Here is a 19,484-nt window from a genome sequence, read left to right on the forward strand (position 1 = left end):
ATGCCAGGAAGCGAGACTGTTTCTGCTGGTCTCAGGACTCCTCACTGTGACCGGAGCTGTCCAATGACACCGCGGTCACAGCAATCTTCAGTGCCACAGGGCATCGGCAGATCGCGATGTAACCCGGTGCATTTATATGTCGGGTTACAGATAAGAGCCTACCGCCATGAAGTATAAAGTCATGTGGCATTAGGCAAAAGGTTAAATAGCACACTCATCACAGTTCTACGTTTTTAATTTTTAATAACAGAATACCCTTTTATGGTGTTTTATATTTCACTTCTGCTACATCTCCTTCTCTTACCTGATTCGTTGTCTCATCTGTGTTTTGTTTCATGTAGTCCTCAAGTTCTTGCTTTTCCTTTAAGGTTTTCTCATACTGGTCATTGGCTTGTCTCAGCATCAATTGGAGTTTTTTAACCTGACAAAAAGCACAGACATGTGTTAAAACGGATTTGTTGGCTTCCATAATGCATTTGGCGACTGTGAAAGTGGAACAATGTACATTATGCTAAAAGTAAGCAATTTAAATATATCTAAAGGATATTAAAAGATATCTAAACGTGCATCCAACACAACACAATTTTGGGAGCTACAGTCAACAAACTTAAATGATTGGCCGGACAGTCAGTCACTACTGGACTGCTCTAGCAGTTTGGGGATTATGTATTGCACTTAACATTCACTAATTCCCAGACGTATTTCAGATGCATCTGTCTGGTGTAATTTTACTACTCATGGTTATCCGGAAAAAAAAAAAGGATATAGGGACACATTTGCTATTTATGCTACTTTAGTGTTGTTTATAAGTCACAAATTTTGTCACATGCTATTTTTCCTACAAAATTTGTGACTTTTCCCCCCTTCATGCCACTGTTCTGAAGTGGTGAGGGCAGGACAGCAGGCCCGGCACATTTATCTTTAGTCACACAACTTTTCTTTAGCTAGGAGGTTGCTGTAGATTTAAGTTGGTCTCACAGCAAGCGGAAGGATGTGGCAAATCTACATATGCAGGGGAAATTAAGAGCGACAAAAAGACAAAAAAACGCCAGTCTTGATACATCTCTCCCATAATTTATAAACAGATCATTTTTTATATCTTAAAAACTGGAATCTTGTTTGTGAGTGCCCATGAACTCACTTGATCCCTAGTCTCTGCCTCTTGCGTCTGGATCCCTTGCAGCTGCTTTTCATAATTAGAACACATATCACAGCGTCTTCCCAGCTGGTTACCTGCCGTCTGCACCTGAAACACATTGCATAAGACTGTTGACATGTGAAACTGGCAAAATGTTTTCGTACTGTATTATCACCTACAAATATAAAATGCCAAGGGTTTCATCTCACCACTCCTGAAACAAATAAACATCAGGACTAAACAGGCATCGCTAGACCCGAATCGGACATCCATATTACAGCTTGTGGTTAGCCCAGCAAAATATATCAAAATGTGTACATCTCATTACAGGGACCTCCATACTTTCCGGACATACGCAATATTGACATGCTGCACAGTCTGTAGATTGCCATGCAAACTGGTATGTACTTTTGTGTGAATAAGGTCTCACTCTGGTCTCATGAGCCTGGAAGACCAAACTTTCTCAATGATTCCACTGATCAGCATGTATACACTGCGACCACCTGACTCATAAAAGCAGTATATTCCAAATAAAGAAATGAGGGTGGTGTACCATGCAGTGGCCGTGATGTGGCCAGAACCTCAAGGTTCGTACCTGCTAACTGAATAAAAGCTAATTTGTTGCTGTCCGTTAATGGTCCTGTCTGTGGTCTACAGCTTTAGGCCTCATGCACACGACCGTTGTTGTGGTCCGCATCTGAGCCGCATTTTTTTGCGGCTCAGGTGCGGACCCATTCACTTCAATGGGGCTGCAAAAGATGCAGACAGCACTCCGTGTGCTGTCCGCATCTGTTGCACCGTTCCGTGGCCCCGCAAAAAAAATATAGCATGTCCTATTCTTGTCCGATTTGCGGACAAGAATAGGCATTTCTACAATGGGCCGCCCATTCCGTTCTGCAAATTGCCGAAGGCACACAGGCGGCTTCCGTTTTTTGCGGACCGCAAAAACGGAACGGTCGTGTGCATGAGGCCTTAGGCTGCACCTCAGCTGTGTGGCTGCAGTTACGTGGTACACCAGCCTGAATCTGTTCCCCCAGACTGCCCAGCTTCTCTTGCCCTGCCACACACACTCAAGTTGTTTTAAAGATCCCATTTCTAGACAAGATCTGCCAAGCAAGTCTACACCGTCATTCAGAAAGAAGTATATATAAGAAACACTGGAATGCTCACATAGAGATCTACTTACCTCCACACATGAGCCTGAGGGATGAGGATCGAATTTCTTTCATGTTTAACTCCTGTTATAAAACTTACTGAGTAGAAACTGAAAGACATGTCTGGAGAGGTCCTCGGTGGGATTCTGCGAGCTATGATCACCACTGATAACTTCAATGATGGGTTGCACTATGCAGAGTGGCCAAAGAGACAAAGGCAGGACCTCTGGAGGAGTACAGCCATTTTGTTCTGGCTAGTCACAAAGGTAACAAAACTCAGACCCCAAAAGATGACATCTTCTCAAATGCTTCCATGACTCCCTATTCTACTTCTGCCAATTTGTTTTTATAACCAAATATACACTTTAGGCTACTTTCACACTAGCATTTTCACTGGATCCGGCAGGGTTCAACAAAAACACTTCCGTTACTGATAATACAACCATCTGCTTCCGTTATGAAAGGATCCGGTTGTATTATCTGTAACATACCCAAGATGGATCAGTCATGAACTCCATTGAAAGTCAATGGGGACGGACCTGTTTTCTATTGTGTCAGAAACCTGAAAACTGATCAGTCCCCATTAACGAACATTGTGGGTCTTGACGGATCCGTCTTGCTCCGCATCCCAGGACGGAAAGCAAACTGCAGCATGCTGAGGTTTGCTCTCCGGTATGAGAACAGAACACAATGCATTTGACAATGAATTGGGAAAAAATTGAAGCGTTTCGACGGATCTCAATACCGGAAAATAGAAACGCAAGTGTGAAAGTAGCCTTAAACAGTTATGGGGTCAAATACCCTTTTGTTTGTAAAATCAGTAAACAGACATCGAGTATATATAATATATAGTAAGGATCATTCTACCTCTTTCTGGAGTAAGTTCCACTCTGTCTCGCTGACCAGACGATAACCAGAAGGAGGCACATAGGCATTCTCCATAATCTGAGTCACACTTGAAAGGAGTGAAGCAGTCTCCTCTTGCTCAGGAGTCATGGCTTTGATTGCTTTCTCCTGATCTTTGGTTAACATGAATCCGCTTGGCATGTGCAAAGATCCAAGGGAAGAAGTGTCAAAATTCTCCAAGACAGAATCAGCTCCAACTAGTGGGCCAAAATCCGATTCATCAAGATTCCCTGCTGATTTGGCTTTGTTATTATAACCCAGAGTTTTTGCCTGCAGTGGCCCGGATGTCCCTAGACTGTCTGTAGACTGCGCTCTCCGAAGTCCATCTTTGAATAAGTCCTCTTGTTTACCAAAACCTTCTCCTTCATGTAGTGCCAAGTCAGCATCTAAGGAATGGATTGAGCCATGAGAACTATTCAAGAGACCCTATAAAACCCAGTAAACAAAATACGGTTATTCCAGGGCAGCATCACAACAATATCGATTTAATGCAAATGATCTCCTTCAAATACCATTTTACACTTTACATACAGAAACATAAAACACTGAGAAACGGCATACTGAGAACACATCGCTTTACTTATTTTGTACAAATCCCTGTAATAAGCCCAACAAATCGTTTATTCACATTTTTTCTGGCATTTTTTGGCCCAAAAACAGTGCAGTCAGAGGTTTTTATGAAATACAAGAATGCCTACAAAAAGGTATTTTTGTCTCTGGGGTCAGTAAGCATTAAACAAACTAGTGGTATGGAGTTTTTTTTTTTCTTTTTCTCCAAACTTTATAGAGCTTAAAAATATCAGGAAAAACACATTAGAAAGGAACTAACTTGAAAATGCAAAAAAAAATAAAGGTAACGAATCAATGTAATAAAAAATACCTGAAACACTTTCCATTGCTAGATGCATTTTAAAAAAATACAGAAATGTGTGTGTGAAGGAGGACTTAGAGTCCACAGCTGCATTCACAATTCTGCAGACTATAGAGCTGAAATCACCCAACACTCTTTGCTGTCTCAACCAAAAAGAAAAAGTTCCTCATTATAACACAAAAAAACTAAAACAAAAAAACCCTGCAAGACAGTAGGAACGGCAGCTGTTCCACTGCATAATAACTTAGCGTCATTGCTAGATAAAAGAAAATGGAGGAATTTATCATTTGCGGTGGTTTAGGTTGCCTACCGGTAGTGTAGAGATGCGACTTTTTTGCAACTTTTTAAAATGTTGCATGTCATATATGAGATTAAAGTACATCTGTCAGCAGATTTGTACCTATGAACCTGGTCCCATGTTCATATTTGCCCGCACTGCTGAGAAAACTGAAGTTTTAATATATGCAAATGAGCCTCAAGGAGCAACAGGGGCGTTGCCCTTACATCTAGAAGCTCAGGTGCTGCGCTCTCTGCACTTTGATTGACATGGCCAGACAGTACAAACATGATCACACCTGGTCCTGACATTTCCTTAAGTCACCTCCACATAAGAGGTACTAGCACGGCCACTTATAGGTTAGGAAGGATGAGGATGAACCCAACGATCAAACCCAGCCCATCAGAGAACCCACCTATAGGCTCAGACTCTGCCAGGTGGGTTCTGGACTGCTAAGAGACCTCTACCCCAAGAGGTGTGTTAGCAAGGCTATTCGAGACCTGGAAGGAGAGGCCGGACATCCCCTGATCCTAGTCCCAGCCTTAGTCCCAGTTCTTGTAGAATCTCTTTAACCCTAGAGCAGGAAACCTCTCTGCATCTAGGGAGGGACCTTTTAACCTGTTTACTTCCCAAGAAGGTCAAAGGAGAACAACCTTCTGTTGTGCCATCATAAGGGATGAGCTGGAAACATGAACTTTTCTCAGCAATGCAGGCACATACAGTTGTGTTCAAAATAATAGCAGTCAGACATCACTAACCTGATCAATTACGGTTTTTGGTAGAAATGATATTTCTACATGGCAAATAATTTACTAGCAGGTGTAGTAGAGTAATAGAAACCCAACAGACCCGACAGTCATGACATGCATGCTGCTGATTCTGTGTAATTCAATCACTTATTGAAAGGGGCATGTTCAAAATAATAGCAGTGTGGAGTTCAATGAGTGAGGTCATTCATTCTTTGAAAAACAGGTGGCAATTATTGCCCTTATTTAAGGAAGGAAGGCAGCAAATGTTGTACGTGCTGGTTACAGTGCAGTTCTCTCTGAAATTGAGGAAGGTGGGTCGTTCCAAACATTGTTCAGAAGAACATCGTTCCTTGATTAAAAAGTTGATTGGACAGGGGAAAACATATAAAGAAGTGCAGAAAATGATAGGCTGCTCAGCTAAAATGATCTCAAATGCTTTAAAATGGCAACCAATACCTGAAAGACGTGAAAGAAAGCGAAAAACTACCATTCGAATGGATAGAAGAATAGCCAAAATGGCAAGGACTCAGCTCCAGGAAGATCAAAGAAGGTCTAAAGTCACCTGTGAGTACTGTTACAATTAGAAGAGGCCTATGTGAACCCAGGCTATCTGCAAGAAGCCCGAGCAAAGTCCTACTGTTGAAAAAAAGACGTGCTGAAGAGGTTACAATTTGCCAAAGAGCACATTGACTGGCCTAAAGAGAAATGGCGCAACATTTTGTGGACTGATGAAAGTTAGGCTACTTTTACACTGCCGTTTCAGGGTCTGCCTGTGAGAGCCGTTTCAAGGCTCTCACAAGCGGCCCCAAATGGATCAGTTTACCCCAATGCATTCTGAATGGATGCGGATCCATTCAGAATGCATCAGTTTGGCTCCGTTCCGCCTCCATTCCGCTCTGGAGGCGGACACCAAAACGCTGCTTGCAGCGTTTTGGTGTCCGCCTGGCGGTGCGGAACCATACGGATGCGTCCTGACTTAAAATGTAAGTCAATGGGGACGGATCCGTTTACATTGACACAATATTGGTGCAATTGTAAACAGATCCGTCCCCCATTGACTTTCAATGTAAAGTCAGGACGGATCCGTTTGACTTACACTTAGACTTTTTTTTGACTAAGTGTATGCAGACGGATCCGTACTGAACGGATACCATCGTTTGCATTTATAGGTGCGGAATCCGGATCCGTCTGTGCAGATACCAGACGGATCCGCACCTAACACAGGTGTGAAAGTAGCCTGAGATGGTTCTTTTTGGATCTAGTGGCCGGAGACAGTTTGTCAGACGACCCCCAGACACTGAATTCAAGCCACAGTACACTGTGAAGACAGTGGAGCATAGTGGTGCAAGCATCATGGCATGGGGATGTTTCTCATACTACGGTGTTGGGCCTATTTATCGCATACCAGGGATCATGGAATACATCAGAATACTTGAAGAGGTCATGCTGCTTTAGGCCTCTTTCACACTACCGTTTTTTATTTCCGTTTTGTGGGCCGTTTTTTGCGTTCCGTATACGGAGCCATTCATTTCAATGGTTCCGCAAAAAAAAACGGAATGTACTCCGTATGCATTCCGTTTCCGTATTTCCGTTCCGTTGAGAGATAGAACATGTCCTATTATTGCCTGCAAATCACATTCTGTGGCTCCATTCAAGTCAATGGGTCCGCAAAAAAAATGGAACACATGAGGAAATGCATCCGTATGTCTTCCGTATCCGTTCCGTTTTTGCGGAACCATCTATTGAAAATGTTATGCCAAGCCCAATTTTTTCTATGTAATTACTGTATATGCCATACGGAAAAACGGAATGGAAACGGAAACACAACGGAAACAAAACAACGGAACCGTGAAAAACGGACCGCAAAACACTGAAATAGCCATACGGTCGTGTGAAAGAGGCCTTATGCTGAAGAGGAAATGCCCTTGAAATGGGTGTTCCAACAAGACAACGACCCCAAACACACCAGTAAACGTGCAACATCTTGGTTCCAGACCAACAAGATTAACGTTATGGAGTGGTCAGCCCAATTCCCGGATCTTAATCCAATAGAAAACTTGTGGGGTGACTTCAAAAATGCAGTTTCTGAGGCAAAACCAAGAAATAGAGAAGAACTATGGAATGTAGTCCAATCATCCTGGGCTGGAATACCTGTTCACAGGGGCCAGAAGTTGGTCGACTCCATGCAACACAGATGTACAGCAGTTCTCAGAAACACTGGTTATACAACTAAATATTAGTTAAGTGATTCAAAGGAAAGCAAAATCTTCAAACATTTTTCAGTTTATATAGTGAATGTTTGAGTTTGTAAAGAAGAATACAAACTGCAATTTTTTTGAACAGTCTAATATTCACTTTTCTTCAATTCTTTTAGAGGAACAACACAAATTTGATATATTTTTCTTCATGTTTTGATTTGGAATAGAATGTGTAGTGTTCCCAATGCATTTGTGTGTATGGAAATAAAAGCTTTTGAGCTTTATTCACTTTTTAAAACACACTGCTATTATTTTGAACACAACTGTATGAACATGGGACCAACACAGATGCCTTCACCTGCCAAGGGCACATGTAACAGGTCAGCCAGTTTCATAGGTACAAATTTGCTGACAGATGCCCTTTAAAGGTGTCCTAATCTGTAACCCTAACCTACTTTTCACTCCACTTTTAAAAGTGACGAGGATCACCAAATGTCATAAAATTTGACCAAATGTTGCAAAAACATGCACCAAATGTCACAGGGGGCATTACTTGCGACATTTTAACACCACAAAACTGACATAGCAGACTTGATAAAGGCCCCCCAAAGTATCTACAAAGTGACTTTTTATTAAGATTTTCATAAAACACAAAAATAAGATATCAATACTGATCAAAAGTAGTAATCTTATAATTTAACATAGGCTGTGTTTACAGTGGTTAAATTATTGTTATAAAAGGACATGACACATTACATAGGAGTGGAACAGCTAAAGTTGTGCAAGTGGAAAATATACACTGGTAGTTCCTTAAAGAGTATGTGTCATCAGAAAACCTATTTCTAAGGAATATTGCCAACAGTTCCTTTTTCTTAGCGATCACTTCTCGGGAGTCATCTCTTCATCACAGACAAGATTACAAGGAAACAACCCCCCATGAAAGTCAACTCCAGTATACAGTTTGCTATAAAGCACATCTCTGAACGGTTCAGCCTCTTGCACGCGAATGTGTGCGCCCCGTGGCCGTGCTGCGGCCCGCAAATTGCAGGCCGCAATGCACGAACACCCAGAGTTGGGCTGCCGCAGCAGATCGCAGGCCCATTCACTTTAATGGGTCCGTGATCCGGCCATTCCGCAAAAAGATATGACATGTTCTATCTTTTTGCGGAACGGAAGTACGGGACGAAACCCCACGGAAGCACTCAAGGTGATGCATTCCCTTTAAAATTTAACCGCTTAATGCTATTTGACATCTATACTCGTCATGGAGCACTGCTACTTGGTGCTCCATGACGAGTATACACGTTATGGCCTTAAACTGTCACCATGTCTGCAAACACGGTGACGGCGCCGAGACCCCGGCTATTACACACAGCCAGAGATCTCCGCTAACCGGCCCAGGACCAATGAGGGCGGTCCCGGGCCGGCGATCGCTCCGATTGGCTAGTCTGTACAGACTAGCCAATCAGAGAAATCAGAGAATTCAAATGCCGGCTGAACGGTTCTGACCCTCACAGTCCGTGACTGTGAGGATCAGAACCTTCTAAAATGTATATAAATGCATAATAACAAACCCCCCCCCCCCATAGGCTCCAGCTCATTTGTGGCCCCCCAGTTTCAGGATGGCCGAGCGGGCGGGCATGCAATCCCTCATTCCCCCATTTTCAGGATGGCTGAACGGTTCGCAGAGTGTCAGCATACAGCTGACACTCTGCTTGAAACAGCCGACATTGGTGCTGGCACTGATGTCAGCTGTTTAACTCCTTCTATGCTGCGGTCCATAGGGACCGCTGTATGGAAAGGGTTAACAGGGAGGGAGCTCCCTCCCTCTCCCATCAGGCCGCTGCTGCGCCTTTGCAGCGACCTGATGCTTGACGGGTTCACAGAGGGAGGGGGCTCTCTCACCCATCCGGCCGCTGCTCTGTTGTGGCAGCATCCGGAAGGTTACCATGGCAACCAGACGCCTTCACAGGCTTTCGGCTTGCTATGGTATAGCTCAGCCTGATCAGGCTCCTGCTAAACGCAGGAGGCTGATCAGGCTGTGTAAAGTCACACTACACTGCAGTACACTATATAGTGTACTGCAGTGTATTATAGAGGCATCAGACCCACTGAATCCTCAAGAACCAAGTGGGTCTGGGTAAAAAAAAAAAAGTAAAAAAATAAAAATAAAAAAAGTGAGAAAAAGTAAACAAAATAAATCTCTAATTTCTTCTTATAGCCGCACATTTATAATTAATTAAAAAAATAAAATACACTACACATGTTTGATATCACCGCGTCCGTAACGACCTGATCTATGAAAGGGTCATGTTACTTTCCCCACACGGTGAACGCCATAAAAAAAATAAAAAGAAAAAAAAATATGATGGAATTTACATTTTGCCCACCTCACTACCCAAAAAAAAATGTATTAAAAGTGATCAAAAGTCATATGTACACCAAAATGGTACCATTCAAACCGTCACCTCATCCCGCAAAAAATACCCCCTACATGAGGCAATCACCCAAAAAAAATGAAAAAAATATGGAATTTTTTTTCTAAAATTATTTTATTGTGTTAAAGTGAAATAAATAGAAAAAGTATACATATTAGGTATTGCTGCGTCCGTAACAACCAGCTCTATAAAAATATCACATGAACTTTCCCCTCAGGTGAACACCGTAAAAAAATTAAAATAAAAACTGTCACCTTACATCACAAAAAGTGTAATACCAAACAATCAAAAAGTCATACGCACCCCAAAATCATACCAATCAAACCGTCATCTCATCCCACAAAAAATTTGATGCTACCTAAGACAATCGCCCAAAAAATAAAAAAACTATGGCTCTCAGAATATGGAGACACTAAAACATGATTTTTTTGTTTAAAAAATGCTGTTATTGTGTGAAACTTAAATACATTTTAAAAAGTATACATATTAGGTATCGCCGCGTCCATAAGAACCTTCTGTATAAAAATATCACATGACCTATCCCCTCAGGTGAACACCGTAAAAAACAAACAAAAAAAACTGTGCTAAAAAAGCCATTTTTTGTCACCTTACATCACAAAAAGTGTAATTATAAACGATCAAAAAGTCATATGCACCCTAAAATAGTACCAAACAGTCATCTCATACCCAAAAAAATGAGCCCCTACATAAAACAGTTGCAAAAAAAAAAAAAAAACTATGGCTTTCAGAATATGGAGACACTAAAAAAAATCATTAAAAAAAAAAGCTTTATTATGTAAAACTGAAACAAACAAAAAAAGTAGTCATATTTGGTATTTTCGTGTTCGTAACAACCTGCTCTATAAAAATAACACATGATCTAACCTGTCAGGTGAACATTGTAAATAACAAAAAATAAAAACTGTGCCAAAACATCTATTTTTTTTTACCTTGCCTCACAAAAAGTGTAATATAAAGCCACCTTATCCCGCAGTTTCCAAAATGGGGTCTTTTTATTTGGAGTTTCTACTCTAGGGGTGCATCAGGGGGGCTTCAAATGGGACATGGTAACTTAAAATTATCCTAGTGAAATCTGCCCTCCAAAAATCACATTGTGCTCCTTTGCTTCTGCGCCCTGCCGTGTGCCCGTACAGCAGTTCACGACCACATATGGGGCGTTTCTGTAAACTACAGAATAAGGGTAAGGCTACTTTCACACTCGCGTTTTGTGCGGATCCGTCTTGTATCTGCACAGACTGATCCGCACCAATAATGCAAACGCTTGTATCCGTTAATAACGGATCCGTTGGCATTATTCATTCAAAAAAAAGGTCTAAGTCAAAACGGATCTGTCTTGACTTACATTGAAAGTCAAATGGGGGACGGATCCGTTTTCAATTGCACCATATTGTGTCAGTGAAAAACGGATCTGTCCCCATTGACTTACATTGTAAGTCTAGACAGATCCGTTTGGCTCCTCATAGTCAGACTGTCACCAAAACGCTGCTAGCTGCGTTTTAGTGACCGTCTAAAAAACGCAACGGAGTCCAAACGCAGCCAAATTGATGCATTCTGAAAGGATCCTTATACATTCAGAATGCATTGGGGCTGAACTGATCCATTTTGGGACGCTTGTGAGAGCCCTGAAACGGATCTCACAAGCGGACCGAAAAACGCCAGTGTGAAAGTAGCCTAATAAATATTGAGCTTTGTTTGGCTGTTAACCCTTGCTTTGTTACTGGAAAAAATTTATTAAAATGGAAAATCTGCCAAAAAAATTCTGAAATTCTTGTGGAACACCTAATGGGTTAACAAAGTTTGTAAAATCTGTTTTGAATACATTGAGAGGTGTAGTTTCTAAAATGGGGCCATTTATAGGTGGTTTCTCTTATGGAAGCCTCACAAAGTGACTTCAGACCTGAACTGGTCCTTAAAAATTGAGTATTGGAAATTTTCTTAAAAAGTTTAAGATTTGTTTCCAAACTTCTAAGCCTTCTAATGTCCCCAAAAAAGAAAATGTCATTTACAAAATGCAAACATGAAGTAGACATATGGAAAATGTAAAGTAATAACTATTTTAGGTGGTATCACTATCAGTTTTAAAAGCAGAGAAATAGAAATGTTGAAAATTGCGATTTTTTTTTTGTTGTTGTAAATTTGCAATTTTTTTTATAAATAAAAATGAGATATTTTGATTCAAATTTACCACTGTCATGAAATACAATATGTGACGAGAAAACAATCTCAGAATGGCTTGGATAAGTAAAAGCGTTTTAAAGTTATCACCACATAAAGTGACATGTCAGATTTGCAAAAAATGGCCTGGTCCTTAAGGCGAAAAATGGCTATGTCATGAAGGGGTTAAATTCAGTTCATTCTTTGCTCATAGGGACAATGAGTGTGTTTTTGTGATACACTTTATCAAAGAACAATGTTAGGCTTTATTCACACGTCAGTGTGCTGTCTGTGTTCTCCAAAGACAGCACACATAGGGCTTCATTTTAATGCGTGTATTCACACATCCGTGTTTTAGCACGGCCCTTGGGTCAGTGGTTTTAGCACGGGAGCATGCCCTATTTTTGTCTGTATTTACGGATCCCTCACACCCATTATAGTAGCAGGGGTCAGAAACCTCCGGCACTCCAGCTGTTCAGAAACTACAACTCCCAGAATGCTTCATTCACTTCTATGTGAGTTAGAAGAACAGCTGCGCACATTTGCATGCTGGGAGTTGTAGTTTCACAGCAGCTGGAGTGCCAAAGGTTTCTGTTCCCTGGTCTATGGGTCAGTGAAAAACACGTCATCCGCGTTTCATGGACCATTTATAGGATATGCTCTGAAAATTACATTTCAGCTGAGCAGTGTCCGTGAAACACGGATGACACACGAGGAGCAAAAAAAATGGACACAAGGGCCAAACACTGATTCTTAACAGAAATCTTTCATGGATGAATCACTGACCATCTTGTCACGTACGTGGACATGTGAATGAGGCCTTCATTTTTTTTTTTTTTACAAAACTATATATAAAGTCTTCCATTAGCAACCCTCTGAGTGTTACTAAGAAGAACCCGTCTTCAGCATTCTACTGAACGCTGAAGATGCAGGATAACTGTAATATGCAGATTCAAGCTGCTCAGCGAGCCACTGGTCTTCCTTTTCTAGCCTCTGCCTCCTTACCCCAAGCCCTGTGTTCCATGGGCATTGTTTCCCTTCTTTCACATCTGGGGACTTGTGCATTGTTTAAAGGGGTTCTGCAGTTTGTTTTAACTGATGATCTATCCTCTGGACAGATCATCAGCATCTGACCGGCGGGGGTCCGACACCCGCGACCCCTGCCGATCAGCTGTTTGAGAAGGCCGCGGCGCTCCAGCAGCCTTCTCAAACAGCTGATCGGCGAGGGTCCCGGGTGTCGACCCCCACCGGTCAGATACTGATGATCTATCCATAGGATAGATCATCAGTTAAAACAAACTGTAGAACCCCTTTAACATCTGGGGGGGAAAAAAGAGGCTCGAACAGAGGCATGCTGAGAAGCCTCTGCATCATACAGTTAGGGCTCACGCACAAAACTATGATTGGTCCAGGAAACACGGTTGTTTACATGTTGGCCGCATCTCCTGGGCTGACCACGGCTCCCCTGACCTAAACACATTCTATCATAGTAATTTATGATACAGTCAGTCTCTATCTGATCGTGGGTCTCAGTGTATTCAGATGATGATGTAAGTACACTGCAATAGCCCAGTGATCAGACAGAGACTGAATGTATCATAAATTACTATGATACAGTCAATTCAGGTCTGGGGATCCAAGGCCGACACATGAACAGTGTTTCTTGGGCCAATCACAGTCGTGTGAATCATCACTTACCCTGAGTCCTCAGCATTCAGTATAATGCTGAAGATGGATTCTTCTTAGCAATCCTCAGTCACAGGGTAGCTAAGGGAAGACTTTACAGTTTCTATGAAAAATGTACATATTTCCATGATAAAGTATATTACATAAATACCTACACTCACTGTACCTACACATTACTATTATATAATAAAAGAGGAGAACAACCTCTTGGCTGTGGAGGTTCGGAAAAATTTCATTGCGAGTTATTGTTCCAAGCACTTTTGCGTCCTCTTCCACTCTTTGCATTCGGTCTTTTCGATTACGATTTCTCTGTTCATCTTTTTCCTAAAAATAAAAATAATGCTAAAGAAAAGTCACACTGTGGAATTCTACCTGGACTCAACACAAACACACTCCACCCCAATAGTAGTAGCTAGAGTCTCTAAATTGGAATTTATGGTATTATAAAATCATACGGATGATGTAAACTTAGGCAGGCAGTCTAAAGATATGCCAAATTTATCAGTGTCTCAGACTGGATGATCAATTTGGTTCATGGCTGGACACTTTCTTCTAATTATACACTATCTATTGGTTGGCTTACTTTTTGTCATAATTCTACACCACAAAGTTGACACAAAGGGGGACCTCTATCAAGACCGGCTTTCCGTTATTCCAATCTTGATCTCCCTGCACTGGAGTGAGATGTGCCTAATTTATTAAGAGGCAGATAAATGATTTGCATCTCTGATCCTCTATGAGCCAGAAACTGAAGTCTATGGCAGCAAGTTATATTAAATCCTCTCCCGCTAAGCCATGCCCTTTTCTCACCATTGTAGAAAAGTGGAGAGAAGATTAAAGTCGCAAATTATGTTGCACATATACCTTGCGCCATTATTTGTGACCCTTTTACCCTACAATAATGGTGCAAAGACCTCTAAAGTGTTCCTCAAAATGTTGCATCTTAGACCATGCTCTTTCCTCACAAAGCCATACCCTTTGGCTGAGCACGGAACAGTCGTTTTTCTAAAACTGCAACAAATGTTGGCAAAATGGGGGGGGGGGGGCACGACTATAAAAATGGATGTGTAAACATGACCTAGAGGAGGGAGTGTCTTACTGGACAACCCCTGTCCATATGTTTTATTAGGAAAGTGTGTGGGGGGAGGGGGGGGCACAGAATGTTATCAAGGGCCGCATTGTGCACCCCTGGTCTAGACGGAACAGCCAGTTTAATAGCATCTTGTTTCAAGGTGTTCTTTTCTATTAAAGGGGTTCTGCAGTTTTTTAAAACTGATGATCTATCCTCTGAATAGATCATCAGCATCTGATCGGCGGGGGTCCGACACCCAGGACCCCTGCCGATCAGCTGTTTGAGAAGACAGCGGCGCTGGTAGTAGTGCCGCGGCCTTCTCGCCGTTTACCGCAGGCCCAGTGACGTCACGACTAGTATCACTGGCCTGGGCGCGGCTAAGCTCTGTTCACTTGAATGGAGCTTAGCCCTGCTAAGGTCATTGATACTAGTCGTGACGTCACTGGGCCTGCAGTAAACAGCGAAAAGGCCGCGGCTCTGCTGGACCGCCGCTACCTTCTCAAACAGCTGATCGGCAGGGGTCCCGGGTGTTGGACCCCCGCCGATCAGATGCTGATGATCAATCCAGAGGATAGATCATCAGTTTAAAAAAAAACTGCAGAACCCCTTTAAACACTGATGACATTCCTGGGCCTCTCAGAATTTTGACCCTACCAAAAACCTTAAATAAAAGGAGCTAATGAAAAGAAACACCACCACAGATCTTACTGGGCTATGGCCAGAAAGGTTGAGCAAGACAGATATGCCTTTTATGACAGGTGTAAGCCTTTTTATATTTGTGGAAATATTTTCTTTTATTATATGCAAAAGCAAATCGTACGTATTCATCTTGAGTACGTGCAACCAACCTGGTCTTTCTTCTTCCTTTCTTCAACCTGTCGAAGTTGCTCCGTTGTCAATACAGCCTCCATACGTTTCATGTCTTGCATCATCAACCGCTGGGACTCTAGAAACTGATCATTTGCTTTTTGCCATGTGTGTTTCAGCTGATTGTGCTGCTGCCTCTCCTGCTCCAGGAGATGACATACTGTCCAAAGAGACAAAAGCCGTCACTCAGGATACCACTAGTGATGCACAAGGTGAGCTGCATCACAAACATTATTGGACGCTCAATATTTCTATCATGCAATATATAGTTATTCCAATTCCTATAGAAGTAAATATAGACACACATTATAAAACCCAAAGTACTTTATTGTGATATTGTTAGTTTATCATACAATCACCTTGGTATTAAATACACAAACTGGCTGTATTCACTATATATCCATGCTATAGCACATAGCATCAGGGCAGCAAACACTAGTTTAGGGAGCTTAGAACATAATCATAATTATTTTTTTTTTTTTAAGAGTAACCACTTTTTATAAACTGTACAAGAAACAAATACCACATAAGAAGATAAAGCAAAGCTAGATTATGGTGCATACCTTCGTGTAACTCTTTCCGCAACTTTTCAGCGTCCTCTTGTAGGACAGACTTCTGAGTGTTCAGAACAGCTACATACATTTCTAAGTCTGTACGGCAGGATTTTTCAGCTTCAAGGTAATGATTCATTTCCTTCATCTATAATAAATAAATAAAAAAATAAACACGTAAACTGCTTCGGAAACTTTACTAATGATCAAATAGCTCTAAGATTAAAATGTGTATAGCTCAGAAAGTCTGGTAAAAACACATGTATTAGGGAAACTAAGCGGTGTTCTCACTATTGACTGTAAAGGCCCCTTTAACAAGCCAACAGACGATAATTATCGGGAATGAACTATTTGGTCCTGATAACTGTCTGCTTGTCAGAGGAGGTGAGCGCTGCATTTACATGCAGTACTCATGTCCACTGCATGAGGTTTAGTGATCACTACTGTGATCACTCATCCCCATAGATAATCATTGTTTCTGGGCAGCAGATCACTGTGTACACAGCATAATCTGCTTCCCAGAGATGGCAAATTTGGTGGTTCGATGGTAAGGTGTGTCTTTTTGCTGATGACACAAAGATTTGTAAATGGGTTGATGTTCCTGGAGGGATACACCAAATGGAAAAGGATTTAGGAAAACTAGAGGAATGGTCAAAAATCTGGCAACTAAAATGTAATTATGATAAGTGCAAGATAATGCACCTGGGGCGTAAAAACCCAAGAGCAGAATATAAAATCAGTGATACAGTCCTAACCTCAGTATCTGAGGAAAGGGATTTAGGGGTCATTATTTCAGAAGACTTAAAGGTAGGCAGACAATGTCATAGAGCAGCAGGAAATGCTAGCAGAATGCTTGGGTGTATAGGGAGAGGCATTACCTGTAGAAAGAGGGAGGTGCTCATGCCCTCTACAGAGCACTAGTGAGACCTCATTTGGAGTATTGTGCGCAGTACTGTAGACCATATCTCCAGAAGGATATTGATACTTTGGAGAGAGTTCAGAGAAGAGCTACAAAACTAGTACATGGATTGCAGTATAAACTTACCAGGAAAGGTTAAAGGACCTTAACATGTATAGCTTGGAAGAAAGGCGAGACAGAGGGGATATGATAGAAACTTTTAAATACATAAAGGGAATCAAGAAGGTAAGGCTACTTTCACACTAGCGTTCGGGGCTCCGCTTGTGAGTTCCGTTTGAAGGCTCTCACAAGCGGCCCCGAACGGATCCGTCCAGCCCCAATGCATTCTGAGTGGAGGCGGATCCGCTCAGCTCAGCAGACGGACACCTGAACGCTGCTTGCAGCGTTCGGGTGTCCGCCTGGCCGTGCGGAGGCGAACAGATCCGTCCAGACTTACAATGTAAGTCAATGGGGACGGATCCGTTTGAAGTTGACACAGTATGGCTCAATTTTCAAACGGATCCGTCCCCCATTGACTTTCAATGTAAAGTCTGAACGGATCCGTTTGCATTATCATGAACAAAAAAAAAAAAAAATAATAATAATTTTTTTTTTTTTTTTTGTTCATGGTAATGCAAACGGATCCGTTCTGAACGGATCCAAGCGTTTGCATTATAGGTGCGGATCCGTCTGTGCAGATACCAGACGGATCCGCACCAAACGCAGGTGTGAAAGAAGCCTAAAAGAGGAGAGAATATTTAAAAGAAGAAAAACTGCTACAAGAGGACATAGTTTTATATTAGAGGGGCAAAGGTTTAAAAGTAATATCAGGAAGTATTACTTTAGTGGATGCATGGAATAGCCTTCCTGCAGAAGTGGTAGCTGCAAATACAGTGAAGCATGCATGGGATAGTCATAAGGCTATCCTTCATATAAGATAGGACCATAGTATTCAGTATATTGGGCAGACTAGATGGGCCGAATGGTTCTTATCTGCCGACACATTCTATGTTTCTATATGTGTAATTTTTGGGGTAAATAAATTCCATTAATCCCATCACAATGTTATGCTCTTCCAGAGGTTTTTGTAAGATTATTGGGCAGTTTCTCTGCCTACAAGTTATTATCACAGATGCTTGGTTTACTATTGCAGTTCTCAAAACTGAATTTGACTCAGCAGAGATCACATGCCTCTTCTTCACAGCAAAAATGTTATAACATGAACAGAGTTGAGAAAAAGACCTTAACCCTAACTTCTACAAACCTATGAATACAGAATCAACCTAATAAAACTAATATGAAAAGTTGTTATTCTAAAAATCTTCATCTACTTGCATATTATAAGTTATACCAGCAAGAATTAGTCTTTATGTAGAAAACTATGATTTAAATCAAGCCCTACTGACTAGTGATTTAAATCGTGATTTAAATCATTTTGATTTAAATCAAATCCACCCTGGGTGGAAGCGAGTAAAGGTTCTCTTCTACTGCTGACCAGCATGCTTAAAAAATGTGTTACTGGAAAATCTATAATTTTTCAGTAAGAATTAAAGGAAGAAATATAATTTTCACCTATTGGACTGTCCCAATGGCACATTAGAAGTTTGAGTGCAATGGGAGACTAAGTGACCCTCAGGGTAAGGAAATGTGTCAGCAAAAATTTCATCTGCCAGTTAAAACTAGACAGTAACACATTTTTTTGTAATCTCTTTATTTTCTGATTGCAGATTTATTCCTTCTGTTTTCTGAACATGATTATGGGGGCGGCCATCTTTCTATTTACAAAGCATTAAGAAGATTGCTTTATGGCAACCCCATGGCCATAGACCTCATTGACTTCTATGGGAGAGTTTTCTAGCCATGCTCTGTGACCCGTGCAGAGGTCACTGTACAAGGGAAGAATAGATAAGTTCTGACAATCACATACTGTGAATGGTGGACCCTGTCTCATCTGTACACAGAGGTGAAATATATTATTGCAATCCTGCCTGTAATGATAACTGCAGTAAAGTGATCTGTACAAACCAAGAAGTGGCGTCAATTATTATTAGACATAGTGGCCAGTGCGAAAACTGCAGGATTTTTTATTTTAGTTTAAATATAAAAAGTAACATGGAAAATTAAAAATAACATCAAAAATTATTTAAAAATATGCTAAACATAAAAAAGTGATTTAAACAGCAGGTCATTTTCTGGTGACACATTCCCTTTAAGGCGATCACTCCACATATGTATGAGAGATGGTCAACAAGCAGACGTGATAGAAAAGGAAAAGCAACTTCAAAGAGGGCACTTGTACCTCTAAAGACAATGGGGGAAGGAGTACTAGCTTCTTTATACCTTATGTCTTTTTATATGACGTGTACATACAAGTTATGCCTCATTCACACGTCAGTGTTTGGTCAGTGATTTTGAGCCAAAACCAGGTGCGGCTCTAAACACAGAACAGGTGCAGATCTTTCCCTTATACCTTATGTCTGTGAAGGCTCCTCCTAATCATCATG

The 19,484-nt window shown here is 41.4% G+C and overlaps 1 protein-coding gene across 2 annotated transcripts in view; it reads right to left on the reverse strand.

Annotated features, from left to right (window-relative positions):
- Window positions 1-19,484, reverse strand: part of RABEP1 (rabaptin, RAB GTPase binding effector protein 1) — a 123,563-nt gene that overhangs the window by 25,174 nt on the left and 78,905 nt on the right. For both annotated transcript variants that reach the window (XM_040424868.1, XM_040424869.1), the window contains exons 6-11: window positions 16,095-16,230; window positions 15,513-15,691; window positions 13,797-13,916; window positions 3,160-3,624; window positions 1,142-1,246; window positions 305-421 (exon numbers count right to left, since the gene is read on the reverse strand). In XM_040424868.1, coding sequence (XP_040280802.1) covers window positions 305-421; window positions 1,142-1,246; window positions 3,160-3,624; window positions 13,797-13,916; window positions 15,513-15,691; window positions 16,095-16,230 — 1,122 coding nt within the window. The remainder of the gene's footprint in view (window positions 1-304; window positions 422-1,141; window positions 1,247-3,159; window positions 3,625-13,796; window positions 13,917-15,512; window positions 15,692-16,094; window positions 16,231-19,484) is intronic.

The sequence above is a fragment of the Bufo bufo genome, chromosome 3 (genome assembly GCF_905171765.1).
Source record: "Bufo bufo chromosome 3, aBufBuf1.1, whole genome shotgun sequence".
Lineage (NCBI taxonomy): Eukaryota > Metazoa > Chordata > Amphibia > Anura > Bufonidae > Bufo > Bufo bufo.